Source organism: Esox lucius, chromosome 24 (assembly GCF_011004845.1).
Source record: "Esox lucius isolate fEsoLuc1 chromosome 24, fEsoLuc1.pri, whole genome shotgun sequence".
Classification (NCBI taxonomy): domain Eukaryota; kingdom Metazoa; phylum Chordata; class Actinopteri; order Esociformes; family Esocidae; genus Esox; species Esox lucius.
This window is the reverse complement of record NC_047592.1, coordinates 29,471,981-29,489,529: the sequence shown is the minus strand read 5'-3', so window position 1 is coordinate 29,489,529 and position 17,549 is coordinate 29,471,981. Positions and strand designations below refer to the sequence as shown.

The following is a 17,549-nucleotide window of genomic DNA, read 5'->3' as shown; positions in this document are numbered from 1 at the left end:
TCTCTGGATCTGAAAGACTGTTTGCTTAATGGTGCGAGCTGGTTCATGTGCAGATACATCCCCTCCAGAGTCCAAATCCAACTATATTTTTTCTAATAATCCAAACCCTAACCTTAATCCCAGCACTATGATACCTAATCTTAACTCCAACCTAGAAAGCTTGTGGTTACAATACAAACCTTTTTTTGTATTGTAACCATAACCCCGGAACTGTCATGTAACTAAACGTAACATATCATAAGAAATCGCATTTCACAGATATACGTATAATATGTAACATATGTTACATATACTCCTGAGACCACGTTGAAATTACTGAAATGCAAAAATTTTGTCATGTCTGGTAGGGGTTGTGGCCTCTTCGTTGGGGTGGAGCTTGTGAGAGATCGGGTGAAACTGACCCCTGCTACAGCAGAATGCCAGGACATCATTTACAAGTAAGTGACTTTAGTACCTTTTCATTAGCTATTCATGAAACATACTTGTCACGGTGTGGGTGTAGTGGAGTGCGTCGAAAAAAGGCGAGCCAAATGCAGGGAGACAATGAACGTTTCTTGTATTGAACACAGTGAAAAGACTCGCAAAAACAAAAGCGCACAAGCGCAAAACAAGCGTGCATCCGTATACTCCAGTACAGTCAAAGGACATAGAACAATACCACACAAAGACACCCAGAAACACAGGAACTTATATATGCGATCTAATGAGGGAATGGACAACAGGTGCGTGCGATAACAAAACATGACAGTGCCGTGGGAGGAGGAGCGGCATGGCTAGAAAGCCGGCGATGACGTCCTCGTTACAGTACACCCCCCCCCCCGCGCGCGTGCGCGCGGCTCTGGCAGCGCGCCCCCGCCGGCCCTGGGGCCGACCTCCGGGCCGTACCCCCCCCCCCCCCCCGTTTATATTCTTCAAACATACCAGAAATGTATTCGGGTCCTAAACCATTCAGAGATTTATACACTAAAAGCACCACTATTCTGTAACTGACTGGAAGCCAATGCAAAGATTTAAGAACTGCAGTGATGTGGTCTGTTCTCTTGGTCCTGGTTAACATTCCAGCAGTTATGAGTCCAGTTAAGAGGCCATTACAGTAGTCAACCCTACTAGAGATAAAAGCGTGGATGAGCTTCTCTTGGTCTTTTTGGGACACCAAGCCTTTGATTCTGGCTATATTTCATTTATTATGAACTGAGCTGGACCCAAGGATATCGTACTGTCTCCTGAAGGCAGACGTGGGCGGCGGAACAAAACCTTAGTTCCTGAACCACTCTTCCACTGTCACTGGAACCCCCCACCCAGGGGCACAGGGGAAGGTGGAACATGGGCACTACCTGGAAGGGGGTCTGACCTGTGGAGGAATGGCGCAGGGAGTTTTGAGTGTACTCTGCCCAGGGGATAAAGCGTGTCCACTCAACAAGTCCATACAGTTCTTGATTAGTACGCTCTGCCTGCCCATTAAGCCTGCAGGTAATACCTGGATGTGAGGCTGACCGCTACCCCCAGCCTGGACATGAAGGACATGAACACCTGCTGGCACCTCAGCCACGTGGAGACCAGGTAGTGGAATGAACCTAGCCATCTTTGAGAACCTGCTCAATACCACGGCAATGGTGTTGTTGCCCTCTGGTGGCGGCAGGTCCGGGTGTGAGAAGGCTGCTGAGGCACTGGGAGAGGATGTTGTTTCCCTGCTGGAGCTGTTCACAGCGCCTTAGACTGTGCGCACACGAACGTGACATAGTGTCACACAGTCCTCCCCATACCACCATTATGTCTCTGAGGGGGAGATTGATACCCGGATGTCCTGTAGCTGGCGTGGTGTTCACCCAGGTCTTCAATCAGCCCTGCACTCTCCGAGGGGGCAGGTTGCTGGGGCAGGGTCCCAGAAGACAGGACCCACGACAACGAGGGGGGTAAAATTGGTATGTCCTTTGGAAGTTCTGCCCCAAGGTAATTCAAGCGGGAGAGTGCATCCGCCCTGACAGTCTTTGTACCGGCGCAGTATGTCAGGGTGAACTGGAAGCGCTCAAAGAACAGTGTCCAACGAGCCTGGTGGGGGTTAAGGCGCCACGCTGCCTTGACAGTTAACAGCTCCCGGGCAAGCCAGTGTCTCCACTCCTCTAACGCCAACTTCTCTGCCGGTAGCTCATGGTCACCCATGCCATAGTTCCTCTCTGCAGCAGACCGTTTCTTAAAGTAGTAGGCACAGGGGTGGGGCTGAGGTGGGTTTCCGTGCTGCTGGGAGAGGACCACCCCCACTCCGACTGCATCTACCTCAACTGTGAAGGGCTTGAGGGGATCTGGGTGTTTCAGTAGGGGGGCTGTGATGAATCTGTCCCTCAGGTCAAGGAAGGCCTTCTCTGCTGAGGCGTTGAGGTTAACCTATCAACAACGACGTGAGCGGGGCTATGATGGGGAGTAGATTAATATGTCATCAATGTATACAACTACGTACTTCCCGAACATATCCCGAAACACCTCGTTTAGGAGTGCCTTGAACACCGCCGGCGCATTAGCTAGCCCGTACAGCATCACCAGGTATTTATAGTGGCCCGACACTGTCAAGTGTTTTCCATTTGTCTACCTCCCAGATATGCACAAGGTTGTACACACTCCGGAGGTCCAGCTTCGTGAAGTGGCATGCCACCTTCAGCTGCTCTTTAGCCGATGGGACGAGGGGCATTAACCAGTATTTCGTGGTGATGATGTTGAGTCCCCTGTAGTCTATACATGGCCTTAGACCCCCATCCTTCTGTTTCACAAAGAAAAAGCTGGCTGAAGAAGAGGAGGTGGAATAGCGAATGTGTCCCTATCTCATTGATGTAGGTCTCCATGGCGTGCGTTTTGGCCACAGAGAGTAGGTAGATCTTGTTCCTGGTGGCACTGCCTCTGGCAGGAACTCAATGTCGCAGACCCAGGAGTGGTGAGGAGGGAGACATCTAGCCTTTTTGTTGGGAAACACCCTGCTTAGGTCTACGTACGCAGGTGGGATGCGTCCGCAGTGCTCTCCACACATCACCATCAGGCAGGTCTTCCGGCACCATGTCGACCATCCCAGGATCTTCCATTTTCTCCAAGCAATGTTGGGGTTGTGCTGTTGGAGCCATAGAAGACCCAAGATGACGGAGTGTATGGACGACATCATAACCAGCAGTACCAGTCTCTCTTGATGGCAGCTGTTGTTGGTGAGTGTGAGATGGCGACTGGAGCGCATTCACTAGAGACAGGTCAATGAAGCTCCCCGTAGCTCTGGAGTCAATCAGGGCTGTAGAAGGGTGAGAAAACCACCAGACATTACAATCGGACAACAGAAAGGACAGGCAGTGCCGCATAAGCGCAAGGCACCTACTGTGCCCGACTGCACTGTCTGGGTACTCACCCCCTTCCCGCTCCATGTCTGAGGCAAGAAGCACCCATTCCAGAAATGCCCGTTCTCCCCACAGAACAGGCATAGGCCCTGATAACTCCGGCGTTCTCTCTCCTCCGTGGGGAACTTGGTGATCCTCAGTTCCATAGGCTCATGTTTTGGCTCCATCTGTGAGATGAGGAGGCCAGGCAGTCACAGTCCCGGAGCTGCCCATCAATAGCGATCGCCTGGTGATGAAGGCATTCAGCAACATGGAACTGCTTACGCAAGCCAGCTCCATTTGGACCTCCATCCACAATCCTTTGCGGAAGGCGGTCTACAGAGTAGGCTCGTTCCACCCGCTGGACGCCGCCACTGCCAGGAACGACAGGGTATACTCTGCTGTTATCCTGCCTCAGGTTGCAAAAGACGCTTGCCCCCATCCCGACCCTCTAAAGGATAGTCAAAAAACAGCTCGGAATTGCAGTATGAATCTGGGAAACACCCTCAGTTCCCCAAACCCGCTATCGCCCATTCGAGGACGCACCCAGTGAGAAGGGAAATTACGGGATGTGTATGTCCAAGGGCAACTTGCTAAAAATCCCCTTTTCCCAGGTACAAACAAACAGCACCGGTTAAACATGGACTAAACAGCAAACAAGACACCACAGCAATACATACTCACATGAAACAGGACAAAGTCAGATGTATGGGCTAAGACTATGTGGTGTATGAATAAACAAAGGAATAAAAGTAGTGTCTGTCTATCCGAAAGGTATGTACCAAGAGTTTGTGTCTGCATATCTTAATGTGTGATACAGCAAAGAGTCTGGGGGAGAAACTGACTGGGTTTTTAAACTAGGGGAGGTGTGCTGTGATTGGGTAATGTATAAAAGTAACAGGCGTTGCAATCAGGAGTGTCCAGTGATTTGGTCCCCCTCAGCAAACAGAAGATGGATTGATGACTGACATTTGGGACACACCAACAACTACAATCAGGAACATAATGGACACCTTTGATTGGGGCCAATGGAGGGGAAAAACACAAATACACATACAGGATACCTACATGCGTAACAAGAGGGAAATACCAGCAACTGAATGGTTTCTGAGTGAAGCAGTCCAACCTGAAGGGTGATGTCATCAGTCACATGGGTCACCAGGACTGTTACGAGAGGCTGGCCATCCAGAAAGTTAATCCTGAGAGGAGGAGTGACAGGGATTAGCCAAACTCCCAATGGCCATGCTAAACATTGGTCAATGAAATTGCCCGCTGCCCCAGAATCCACCAGGGCCTCCACCAGCTGAGATACTCCGGTAACAGAAAGAAAAGCCGGGAGCCTGAACTGCTTCTGGGTAATATTCAGAAGTGTGAATGTCGGTCCTCTCTTCTTCAGGGGCATCCACTAAGTAGATCTATTCCCCACAATAGAGACACAGATTTTCCCCTTACTCTCCAGTTTCTTTCCATGGGTGTGAGAGGAGCACTGTTGAGTTGCATTGGACCCCCCAGAAGACGGTCAATAGGGTTGGCTCACTCCATCCACAGGGCAGTGGCCCAATCTAGGGCGCTAAGAGCCAGCAGGGAGATCCACTCTATCCTTATCTGTGGGGAAATCAGATGGATGGTGGTCGATCTAGAGACAGCACTGGATTAGGAACACCTGATCCAGTGCTTAACCCCCAGGGGAGCCATTTTACCTGTTGGGCATGGCTATGGTTGGAAAAGAACGAGAGGAGGCTGTATCACTGGAAATAAGAGACAGGGTGTTCGACTGGCAAAGCAGGTGACAAAGTTCATCGATGTGTTCCTCCTGATGGGTTAAGCGATGCTACAGTTCCGCTATATCCATCTTAAAGATGAGGTATTCTGTAATGAATACACAGGAAAAGAAGTAAGGGTTCGACTGCAGAGCACAGCAGGCTTTAATTGGCAAAGAATCCAAGTAGAAGACTGAAATCTTGGTTAGAGGGCAGGCTGAGAGTCATGCACAGGAAACACAGGATGATCATGCAAAGGCACAGGTTGGGTTGAACAGTGTTGAAATATTTGGCTCACCTGCCAAGGGGACTGGTAGATGAAAAAATACCACCGGCCAAGCATATTTGTTTCCGGACAAATTTGTTTAATTTATATTTTGCCCAGTGTAGTTTTTCCTTTAAAGATGTACACAATACTCGCTACCTTGTGAAGGAACTAGATTTTGACCTGTTTTTGATTCCAAATAGTCAATGAATTATGTAACAAATGAATTTAAGATCTGAAGAGAGTATTACAATTACAGTACAAGTATCACAGATAAAAGTTCTCCATGCAGGCAGGAGGGAGGAAAATGCAAGAGAGAGCTTCCCCAAACCTGGCTCTGGTTTATATCCCAGAACTAAAGGCATGGTTTACTGACCAAAGGTTCACAAACTAGTTGTGAAGAATAGACCCCTTATCAATTAGGCACACATTCTGATCTGTTCTGGGGAATCTCATAAGACAGAGTGGTGTTATCTCAAGAAGCAAGGTATATATGCAATAACAAGCAAACCCTTATGTCCCTGAATTCACAGCTTACAGAAACATCTCTAAACCATTAACATTCCAATGATTGCCTATTACGACAGCAATTAAGTACATAATTATACATGTTTATACTAAATAATGAAGAATCATTGAATATGTAAATGAAACTTAGTAAAAATAAATTGTATGTCATAAAAATATTCTGTTTTTCTGCTGCGGCACATCACATTTGAGCAGTGCCGCTCTCCACTGCTCTGATTACATTAAGAGGGAAACATTGGGTACAAACATTTACCTGCCAGTGTGGCGGATAGCCTTCTGAGGTTTACTCGCCAAAGGTAAAATCCACCTGCATTTTGCACTTGGCGGGTGTTAATTTCGGACCCTGGACGGTTCAGGAACTAACCCTAACCTTAATTTCATCATCTGGACGGCAGAGTGAAGTAAATGCAGCCATCAAGTGCTCAGAATATGTGGGAACTCGTTCAAACCTGTTGGAAATGCATTCTAGATGACTACCACATGAAGTTGGTTGAGAAGAAGCCAAGAGTGTGCAGAGCTACCATCAAGGCAAAGAATGACCACTTTGAAAAATCTAAAATATTAATGTATTTTGATTTGTTTAACTCTTTTGGTTACTACGATTCCATGTGTTATTTCTTAGTATAGATGTCATTACATTATTCAACAACTTGGAAAATAGTAAGAATAAATACATTCTCTTGACTGAGTAGGTGCTTTCAAACATCTGATGATACTGTAGGTCTTTTGAAACGATAAGGACTATCAATCTATCTTCACAGACTGAAGGAACAACACATCCTGCTAAGTGCAGATGGTCCTCACCGGAATGTCCTCAAGTTGAAACCACCCATGTGCTTTTCTGAGGAGGATGTAGACTTGGTTGTTGAAAAGATTGACCAGATTCTCACAGGTACTCTCAAAACCCTCTGTGTTTGCCTGAAAAGTAGCAGAAACCACATCTTTGTTTTTATTATTCAAAATGCTTTTTCAATACATTTTGATGCATATTTATTTGTTTGCAGATGTTGAGAAGGTGATAGGGTTACAATTACCTTCCACAGTAAATACAGACAATGGAAGCAATAAGAGGAAGGTAAGTCAGTCAGGCCATATAAATTCTTTACACTGAATACCTTTGATATTTCCAATTCTGAGAAAATGTTTAAACATTTAAGAAATTACTCCTGGCATCCCACTTGTGGAGGTCCAAGGCAATAAAGCTTTGTAATTACAACCTGGTTTCTTACCAACTGTGCCTGGCAGTCCCGTAAAGAGCAGTGAATATTGGCACAGCACCATCTGGATTAGAAAGAGGGATGGCATCTGCAAGGTCAATCGTGTTTGTTAGCTGACGGAGCTTTCCCCTCAAAGAGCATTGGGCTCATCCCACTTTCTGGTAGAGCGAGCAGTGTGATAAGGTTAGAAACGGGGTACATTACTTTTACCCTAAAAGGAAGAGACTGCTGGTTTTCTGCTGTACCTCATTAATTGCACTCACCTGATGTCTCAGGTCTAAATAAGTTCCTGATTAGTGGAACTGGCTTCTGGGATCGTAGTTCATTTTGCAGGGGTTAGAAAAACCACCACAAGGTCATCATTATGGATAAATACCAACCCAAGTTCTGAACTTAAAGCTAACCTAAGTACTAGATAACTGATTACCACTTATTAGGAGCAGAAAGGCTAGTTAATACTCTGGGCTACACATTGACCCAAAAAAAGAATTGCTCCAACTAGACCCACATTAATTATTGGAGCAAATATTCTGTAGAGAAGTATTATCTGTTACAATTTGTGCATTATGAAGGTGGATTCAATGGAATGTTAATGGAAATAAGAAGAGAAAGAATGATGATACTGAGATGTAGCCAGATAGGACACATCCTGTATACCTCCAGATTTGTATGTGTTCTCATCATGTTCATTTTATACTAAGGTTTCAAGCGAGGAAAACGGACATCATCACTCAAATGGAATAGACCATAGCTGTGAAATGTCTCAGCAAAACAAAAGGCTGAGGCCTTAGTGGACTTTCAGTTTTGCCACTGTCTAGCAATACCTGAATAGCATACCCTGCATATATATGTGATGTAGCTGTAGGACATCTCAGCAAGTATAATATATTTCATATTAACCTCATAATTGAATGGATAAAGAGAGATAATTCATTCTAAAATGTATAATATGTTATAATATGTTTGTTTATTTCATCCTAATCTCAGGTACTTTGAATGTGATATGAAATGTGCACAAGAATGTCTGAAGACTGCTGTTCTTCTGTATAGGGACAAACTTAATATCCTAATGTCTAGTGCAGTTTTTAGATGTAACATGAAATGAAAAACGTATTAATTTAGGAGTTTTTGCCACTGATCGATATAAGAGTCCAAAATGTCTATGTTAAATATAATATCAGCAAATTGTTTAAATTAATTAAAAATGTATTAAAAATATAAAAGATACTTGATTGCATAAGTATTCTCCCCCTTTGCTATTACACACCTGAATGACCTGTGGTGCAAACAATTGTCTTTAGAAGTCTCATAATCAATTTAATAAAAAAAATTAAAATACACCTGTGTGCAATCAATGTTTTTCATGATCTTAGGTCAAATATACCAGTCTCTGGGGGGTCCCTTTGTTGGTTAGTACCATTCCTAACAACTACACCACGAAGAAAGAACATTTGAAACAAATCTGAGGCCTTATTCACAAAAATTTTATCTTACCACATGGAGGACTCCTAAACAGCACTAACAGCAGTTCCTAGCTAAGAGTTTTCTCTTAAAACATGTTCACAAAGCTTCCAAGACCAACCTTTACTAAGGAATGGGGAGATGTCTTAGGCTAAAAGAAAGGGCAGGGATGGGCCCGTTGCTGTGGACGATGTCGTGTTCTACAAACAAGCTTACTTATAATGCCTACAGTGATTGGCTGATAGGGGAGGGGTCTCTGTCAGTGAATTAATCATAGCAATAATGTAGAAGTATGTGTCATGTTGCCATATTGAAGTAAAGATATTAAAATTAAAATGTAAGCTAAGTGTCACTTGTAGTATTCTTACGTTCTGCTAAGAACCAATCACATTCCAGAAATATTGCATTGTTTGTTCTTATTGGCTATACCATTTGTTAGCAATGTTTATGCTCTAGAAAGTTCAGTGTGTATGCTGCCGCTGAAGAGTGAGCACTGATGTAACGTATCTGAAAGTTGTTAATAAAACCTCATGGTATAAATCAGTCTGCGTGCACCCAGAGCCTCCTTGAATATTTCTACATCTTAACGAAAGTACAACATCACTGATTAAACATGAAACCAAGAATGACTATATATGTAGTTCTGACTAAGCAAGATATGTTCAGCTAGTTGTCAGTCTCTTACTAGTTGTCAGTCTGGCAGCTCAAAGAAATGCACGTTAATCTTTTGATGGTGCAATCATTTGTGCTATTGTCTCCCTCCACCAAATACACTGGGTGGTCGAACTATGGCTGTGAAGTCAGCTTTGTTTTTTTGTAGTTGGCGAACATCACGAGGAAACCAAATGATTTGTCGCATATTATGGGGTCTGGGGAGGGCATTTATTGTTTGAGGTAATATTCTACTGACAGATGACCGAAATGTACGTAGCTGGTCTGGGCTGCATAGCTGGTTTTTCCCTACGGCCAAGTAGCATTGAGTTGTCACAACCTGGATGTCTTAGTGACTTTGGAGTCTTCTTAAGAACTCCTAATTATTTTCTCCTAAATCAGCAAGTTAGGAGCTAATTTTACCCTTAAGATGTTTTGTGAATACTGTTATGGAAATTCTTGAACTAATGTACATTTGAGAAATGTCTGCTTTACTATTATCTGGTTGACAGCCTTTTACGATGTTCCCCTACCCCCTTGACAGGAAACACTTAGTTCAGGAAAGATATGGTGGAGTGACAGCCCGCCCTTTGGGTAAAACCTATGTGACATAAGACAGTAGGGCAGTATCTTACCACACCCCTTTTCAATTGTAATAATTACTTTGACTGTTCTGTTTCCTCACAGATTTCTCACAAGCCTGTTATGATAAGCTTAGGACACATCTCGTTATTTGCAAATATAAAATAAACTGTTAATTATGCCAAGTGAATTTTGTCTCTGTACTTACTTCTATTAAGAGTTCCTATCTATGAAATTACCATCACACTTTGGGGGCTCATCCTTTGGTTACTTATTCTGATATCTCGACATCATGTCCTAGAAAGTCAACCCAGCACGGCCAGAGACTGGGTCTCTGGAGCCTAAATCCTTCCCCGATCGTAGGCTTGCTACGAGAAGGGTGAGAGAAAGGGCGCCAGGCTGAAGTGAGTTTTGGGATTGATCAGTGCAGGTACCCGGAGCCAAATTTTGAACTCAGGAGGTAAGGGACAATTGTGACAGAATTTGGGAAACTGAGCTTATGTCGCATGTCACAAATTTTCAGGAGTAAGAAAAAAAAACATGTTCTGGGACATTTTGTCTTTTTTGCAGAAATGCCTTCTTGAAGATGTGAACTTTAACGTGACTTAATAACAAACTAGTATTCGAAGTGTAAATGCGAATAAAAATTTTAACAAAAACCCTCGTTCAAAATACAGGACTTTTCCTTTCATTGGCTGATATAATGAAGGGGCTGGACATGTTGACATACTGAGCACTGATTGGTCTATGATATAAACAGCTTTTGTCATAACACGATTTCTTGGTCAATAAATCATTGTGATCCTGGGATTTTCAAAAATGGACAACTGCGATCCCAATGCTACACAGCTGTGAATCACATCGCTGCCCTGTGTTATCAACAAAGTTGTGAGATACTACTTTCTGGAGTACAATGATGCCATGACTTAGAAGATAAATCGGACGACGATGAGGAAATCCCAGACTTTGATACTTTAAAAAACTTTCTGGCAAAATGTAGGCATTTTATTGCAGTGCCAATGGTGGAAAGAAAAACGCTTGCTCCTCTTTTATAAAACAACTGTCCACGAATTACGTTTATAAGAAAAGGACAATCATGGCAGTTATGATAGCGACAATAAAAGATACGTAGATTATTAGAGTATTGAATGCCTTGAGTGTGAACGGTAGTGAAAAGACGTGTTGTAAACAACGTCAACAGACGCAAACAACAAAGGACGTATGTAACCAGATAATATATAATTTTTTTCAGTCTGTCGCGAAACATTCCTACCTGTATACGAGTAAGTGTAATGTTTGCTAAATAGCTACAGATAATCTCTTTCAAAAAGTAGTCTGATTCGTTTGTATTCCTAGTTATCCAGCTACTGACATTACTGTTAACGTTAGCTAGTGTAACGGGCGTGCCTTATCTTTAACAGTTTCATATTAGGCTGGATGCTGTTAGGGACATTTCTTTAACAATGTATTCTTACTGATTAAAGCAATTGAGTTCCATTGTTATAATTGGGAAAGGAATGTGAAAGTGGGGGATCTGGTATTTTGCATAGGGGGTATCATTGACTGGTATCGGCTGGTTATAAAGGTACTCATTTATCTGCGCATCTGTGTGACTCATTGGGGCATCTATTGTCTGTCCAGATGCTGTAAGAACTCTTAGAATTGAAGAAGTTACCTATGGGGGGAAGGAGAGTTTGTCATTTGTGTGAAGCTTAGGTTATAATAGAACAAAGGGAATGCGTCCTGTTGAATTGGGGGGATTGTGCAGGATTTGGTCACACCCCTTTTCTGTCCTTAAATACAGTTGATTGACCTGTATTAATTTAGAGACTATTCACTGTTACTTTGTAACCTGCGTACTCTCTCTTTGCAAGTATATTAAACCGTTTATTGTGCAATTGATTTCTCATGTCTTTCCTACCATTTTCATAGAACTGTTTGAACTTTAGAAATTGCCATCACATCCCCTGCTGATTTTGTACGTTTGCCCACTGACAAAGAAATGACCAGAGAACGGTGAGGAATCAGCCCAGAACTACACAGGAGGATTTTGTCAATGGTCTCAAGGCAGCTGGGACCACCAGTCACCAAGAAAACAATTGGTAACACACTACGCCATGAAGGACTGAAATCCAGGCCCATACAGATTTCTGAATGATTTAGAGAACTGGGTGAAAGGTCAGATGAGACCAAAATTGAGCTCTTCAACTCAACTTGCCGTGTTTGGAGGAGGAGGAATGACCCCAAGAACACCATCCCCACCGTCAAACATGGAGGTGGAAACATGATTTGGGGATGTTTTTCTGCTAAGGGGACAGGACAACTTCTCCGCATCAAAGGGACAATGGACGGGGCCATGTACTGTCAAATCTTGGGTGAGAACCTCCTTCCCTCAGCCAGGGCATTGCAAATGTGACGTGGATGGGTATTCCAGCATGACAATGACCCAAAACACACGGCCAAGGCAACAAAGGAGTGACTCAAGAAAAAGCACATTAAGCTCCTGGAGTGGCCTTGCCAGTCCCCAGACCTTGATCCCATAGAAAATCTATGGAGGGGGCTTAAGGTTCAAGTTGCCAAACGTCAGCCTTGAAACCTTAATGACTTGGAGAAAATCTGCAAAGAGGAGTGGGACAAAATCCCTCCTGATATGTGTGCAAAACTGGTGGCCAACTACAAGAAAAGTCTGACCTCTGTGATTGCCAACAATGGGTTTGCCACCAAGTACTAAGCCATGTTTTGCAAAGTGATCGAATACTTATTTCACTCAGTAAATGGAAATCAAATTTTTTTGTTATTATGTGTCTCACTGTTCAAATAAACCTACCATTGAAATTATAGCCTGATTATTTCTTTTTTAGAAAATGTAAAAAATCAGCAGGGGATAATCAGCCTTAAAGGGTTCTGACTTCTGATTTCTATCACACAAACCCTCACAGTATATGCTGCAGGCTTTTTCAAGGATGTGTTACTAATAGTAAGGCCCAATAGAAATAATTTATGGGAAGCAAAAAAGTCAACCAAACAATGAAGCCTTTATTTTAAGCATTTACTTGGATCCAATACTGTTACTTATCTTGCTTCTTCTAGGATGCATTGTTGCACTAGACTAGTGGAAAGATAATCTTATTGTAAATGTTAGTACAGAAGGAGTGTCTTCATTATTACCTACCCTCTGTGTGTATCAACCTGTAACAGCCTTTATGTCTATACTTGAACATATCACAGTGTAATATCCAAATACATTACTGCCAAATTACATTAAATAAATGTAAAAAGTGAAGGATCAGCTGCACATTAAATGAAGTAAGAAATTTTTAAAATGGTTTACAAAGACAAAGACAAAACCATAAAATAATGTTTTCTATCACAGTGCTAACAAGCAATATTTGTGAACATCAATTGAAACAAAATAAATCCCTCTAAATCATGCTTGTACATATAATGAAAGTACATATATATACAGTTCTAATAGTAAATGTTAGTAGCGGTTATTATCCTGCATTCTGATGTTACATCAAGCAAATACATTTTTTTACTTTTTTCAAATGAACACAATTAACTGCAAATTTATAATCCACTATACATATAACAACTACATTCAACTCAAATACAGAATTAGAGAAAATTATAATCTTATATTTTGCATGTCAATGACAAACAACATTTTAGCCAAGCACATCAACACTTTCTGGTCTTATGAATACATTGCTTAAATAACATACATACTTTCAAATAAAATAAGTTGTATACCAACAGAAGGCTGGTACTTCATTTGGAGTGATTTTTTTTTTTTAAGATGACCTATACGTTTATTTGTATAATATTAAATAATGTAATATGTATAGTTTAATAACAAAAAACTTCCTTCACATCATATGGGACATCTTAAAAACACGTTCCACTGTCATATACACAAAAGCTAAATAAACTTTTGGACCATCAAAAGCTTCCTAATTTTATATAAGGAATGCCAGTCAAAAACCAAAACTGCCTTTTTAAAGAAAAATACAAAAATAAATTATGTACCACTTAAAATAGAAATACAAATATAGAAAAAAGTAAATGCCAATGATTAAAATAATTTGAGCTGTTTCATGAAAAGATCTAAAGAAAGCTGTTTTATTATGGTTGCCATAGACAGGTAATACCAAGTAGCGCTATTTCAAACATCTAGTTGATATCACTATAATGACACCATATTGTAAGAGATTACCTTTTATTCACATGCATACTGTTTACATTGTGACAAAGCTGATAACCCTGAGATGTGAAGTGGTCAGACTTGTCACAAAAACAAAAAAGAAAAAATGTATGAACATATACCTTTATTACATACATAGCTAGTTTCTCAGACACAGATTAAGCCTAGTCCTATACCAAAATCTATGCTCAATATAGATTGTCTTTTAAAAGTGATTTTTTGTCCAGAAATAGGCTTAAAGCTGTGTTGAGAAAGCAGACCAGATTGTAATGATTAATCTTACAAAAAATATTCAAGATAAAATGATGCATCAAATATCACTGAGAATTGTTAGGATTAAGACATCCTTAACATTAAGAAATAAAGATTGTAATGGAATGTGATTTAAATGACCAATTAATCTGATTTTGAGTTACGAACGGAAGGGGCCATTCAGCTGAAATCAACATTATTACTGTACTTATTGAGCCTTTCCATGCAATGCACATTTCCATTCAACATTTAAAAGGAAAAAAATATATAATCTAGCAAAAAACATGGCTTTTATTGAAAGGCATTTTTTTTCTGCAAATACAACATTCTGAATTACAAGCTCCAAATAAAGAGCTTGTTGTTGAAGACCTACTAATCCAAATAAAGACTGCATGTAAATATACACTGTAAACCTGAATAAGTTAGCAGAACAAAACTTATTGCCTTTAAATATTTAAGTATATTTACTCAAAAGCCATTTGTCTGTGAAACTTAAATATTTGCAGTAACTCCTCCATGTACTTTTTGATTAGAAGTCAATTGAATGGCTAAAAAGTAAACTGAAATGTTTTCAGTTACTGAAACTTAAAATGCTAATTCTTCTAACTTGATAAAATTAAGTCAATATAAATAAAATTTTAAGTACAGTAACTGAGTATTTAATTATGGAAAAACTCAATGTGTATGTGTCCATCATACATATACTGAAACTTGAGGAAATTAAATAATTAAAATAAAGACAACTAATATAAAACCAAAAGGTTATGATTTAAATAACTCAAAACATTTTGGTTCTAATCTTAAAAGTTTTGTAACAACTGATTGCCTCAAAATAATTTTGTACTACACAAACTGTAAACCTCAATAGGTTCCCAGAATTTATTTTTAATTTTTATGAAACTTATAGAGAGTTCCAAATTTGAGTTGTATTTGCTTAAAGGAATTGAGTAATATACTAAGCCACACCTACAATATAATTTCCCAATATGCATTGCCTTTTCAAGTGAACTCTAGAGCTACCCATGACTATATTTGTTAATGACCGAGACATGGTTATTGAACATTTTCTTTGTATAATTTCACTTCCTTAACTGTTATAGAATAGTCATACATATCCCAAAAATCTGTAAGGCTTGCAACCCACCTCGCTCATTGATTATTAATTGCAGATGTTCTCAGATTCAGTGTGCCATGGTAAAAAAAAAAAAAAAAACTTTCAAGAAATTCCAAGATTTCCAAAATTAAATCTGAATTCTTTGCCAGAATCTTGCAAAACTACCCAGACATTATAGGCTTCCTAAAAAAAACACATAAATCCCATTGGAATTCAGCTGATGTTTTGACAGGAATAATTTCTTGTTGTAATTGCTACAATCATTTCAGTAGTGGGAGCCAAAATATTTGATTACTACATGATTGGATCACTTTAGAAAAAATATGTGTTTCATGATTGTGTAGCTAAAATCTATTATTCAGCAAAAATAGGATAAAACAATTCCAAAATTTCAACCTGAAGCAGAGCATGCTGGGAACTTTTGTAAAAGTCAGTAAAACATCAACGTTTGAAGTCATTAGGAACATTTCTTAAACTTTTAGTTACACTTGTAGAAAATACATTTTTGTAAGAAATACATTAGGGTTTACAGTGTACAAGAAACTTGAAGCACATTGTAACACATTTTTCACTTAATAGTCTGCATTATAATAATAGATGGATCAGTGTTTGCATATACTGCATGCTTCTTTGAATCATTGTAAAATCTGATGCTGTTTTATAAAGAAAAAATTGTGAATCTTTACAACCAACTCATATACAGAGTATTACACAGCATCTCATATTCATTTGAAGCTATAATGTATGTACATGCTATTTTAACACCCATACATATTAACATTCAATTAATTAAAAAGTGTGCATAGGTGTGCATTATACTTATAATAATTTTCTAAAGATTTCCATTCCACAATTAACACCTTACATTTCTGATAAAGGAATGAATAACAAAAGCTTGAGGCACCAAAGGCTATTATACAAAGAAAAAACAGCAAGTAAAGTACAGCTTTAAAGAAAAAGAAAGAATTCCATTGACCCTCTTAACCTTGTTACTGTAACACTGTTGCAGGCTGACTCTTGCCTTGCTCTCAATGGAAATAAGTAATAAGCAGGAGAGATGATTTGAGTTTGCCAAAGTCCACTGTCTTCTCTTCTTGAAAAGGATCCCAAACATGCTTGTTCAATCCAAAGTCCTTGTCAGAACACCAAACTTATGTTTGGCTCTACACGCTGTAATGAGCTCCAGCAGAGAGTGGTCCCTTGCTACAGACCATTTCAGATCTCACCCGAATTAAAGAAAAAACATTACTTCACTTCCAAGGCAAGAACTTTTTCAAGCCACCAGCCAAGGTGTGATTCCCTTTGGACCATTGAAAGAAAAAGGAACAAATAAAACCAGAAATTTAGAGCTCTAAGATTCCTTTTTTAATTAGATAACATTGACCACCAGTTAGTATTCAGCTGAAGCCATAAAATTCGACCACACAACAATCAAATATTTATATTATTCACAAAGTATAAATAGCGTTTGGAACAGTCCTTATGCTTTTGGGGAGTTGGGATGGGTGTTTGGATGCAGTCTTTAAGATAGTAGGGTGGCATGAATGGATTGTGAGCTCGAGAGCTAGAGCATATAAATGCCAGTCCAGATCCCACCAATGCCTTCTTATGTTCTGATTTAAAAATAAGTTTTTCCAGCCCCCTTACTCTCTTTGAATCTGATTAAGGAATGATATACCAATCTTTGCCAAAACACACTAGTCATGCACTGTTTGTATGAAAGTTCTGCTGCTTGCTAAGTATCTGGACTCCACAATGAGTTACAAGCGTTCCACACAGCAAGGTGAGTAGAAGCTAGGAGTGATAGACATTTGCTCTTTTTTCCATTGTATGCATACAGTAGATTTCTTTATTTTATAATTCCAATAAAAAATAAAAAATAATATGTATAAATACCAAAAAAAGCATTATTTACAAACTCAATGCTTTTTTGGGTTAGAATAAATCACTGCAAGAAAAACACAACAAAGAGAGAATCATAATGAGATTAGTTAGGAGAAAGACATATTTTTTTAGGCCTAAACAATTTACATATTTCCTACACCACAAATGATGTGAGTTGACAAACATTAAACACATGCATATTGTAAAGTCTTACAACAAAAATCCACACTCAAAATTCACTATGGGTGTGTTTGAGCTTCCATATACACTGTGATTTAATGGGA

At 40.1% G+C, this 17,549-nt stretch overlaps 2 protein-coding genes across 12 annotated transcripts in view; one reads left to right on the top strand and one right to left on the bottom strand.

Moving 5' to 3' along the window:
* etnppl (ethanolamine-phosphate phospho-lyase) overlaps nt 1–8,808 on the top strand; it is an 83,177-nt gene extending 74,369 nt beyond the window's left edge. The window contains exons 10-13 of one of the 2 annotated variants that reach the window (XM_029117588.2): nt 348–437; nt 6,662–6,792; nt 6,905–6,975; nt 7,819–8,808. In XM_029117588.2, coding sequence (XP_028973421.2) covers nt 348–437; nt 6,662–6,792; nt 6,905–6,975; nt 7,819–7,908 — 382 coding nt within the window. In that variant the 3' untranslated portion in view covers nt 7,909–8,808. Of the gene's footprint in view, nt 1–347; nt 438–6,295; nt 6,385–6,661; nt 6,793–6,904; nt 6,976–7,818 lie in introns of those variants that run through there. The other variant, XM_029117589.2, reaches the window with a different exon arrangement.
* Nucleotides 8,809–12,827: 4,019 nt separating this feature from the next.
* LOC105008546 (collagen alpha-1(XXV) chain) overlaps nt 12,828–17,549 on the bottom strand; it is a 388,822-nt gene continuing 384,100 nt past the window's right edge. For 9 of the 10 annotated variants that reach the window (XM_020044363.2, XM_020044369.2, XM_020044367.2 and 6 more), the window contains one exon: nt 12,828–16,681. In XM_020044363.2, the coding sequence (XP_019899922.1) occupies nt 16,655–16,681 (27 nt within the window). In that variant the 3' untranslated portion in view covers nt 12,828–16,654. Of the gene's footprint in view, nt 17,330–17,549 lie in introns of all 10 variants that reach the window. The other variant, XM_020044365.2, reaches the window with a different exon arrangement.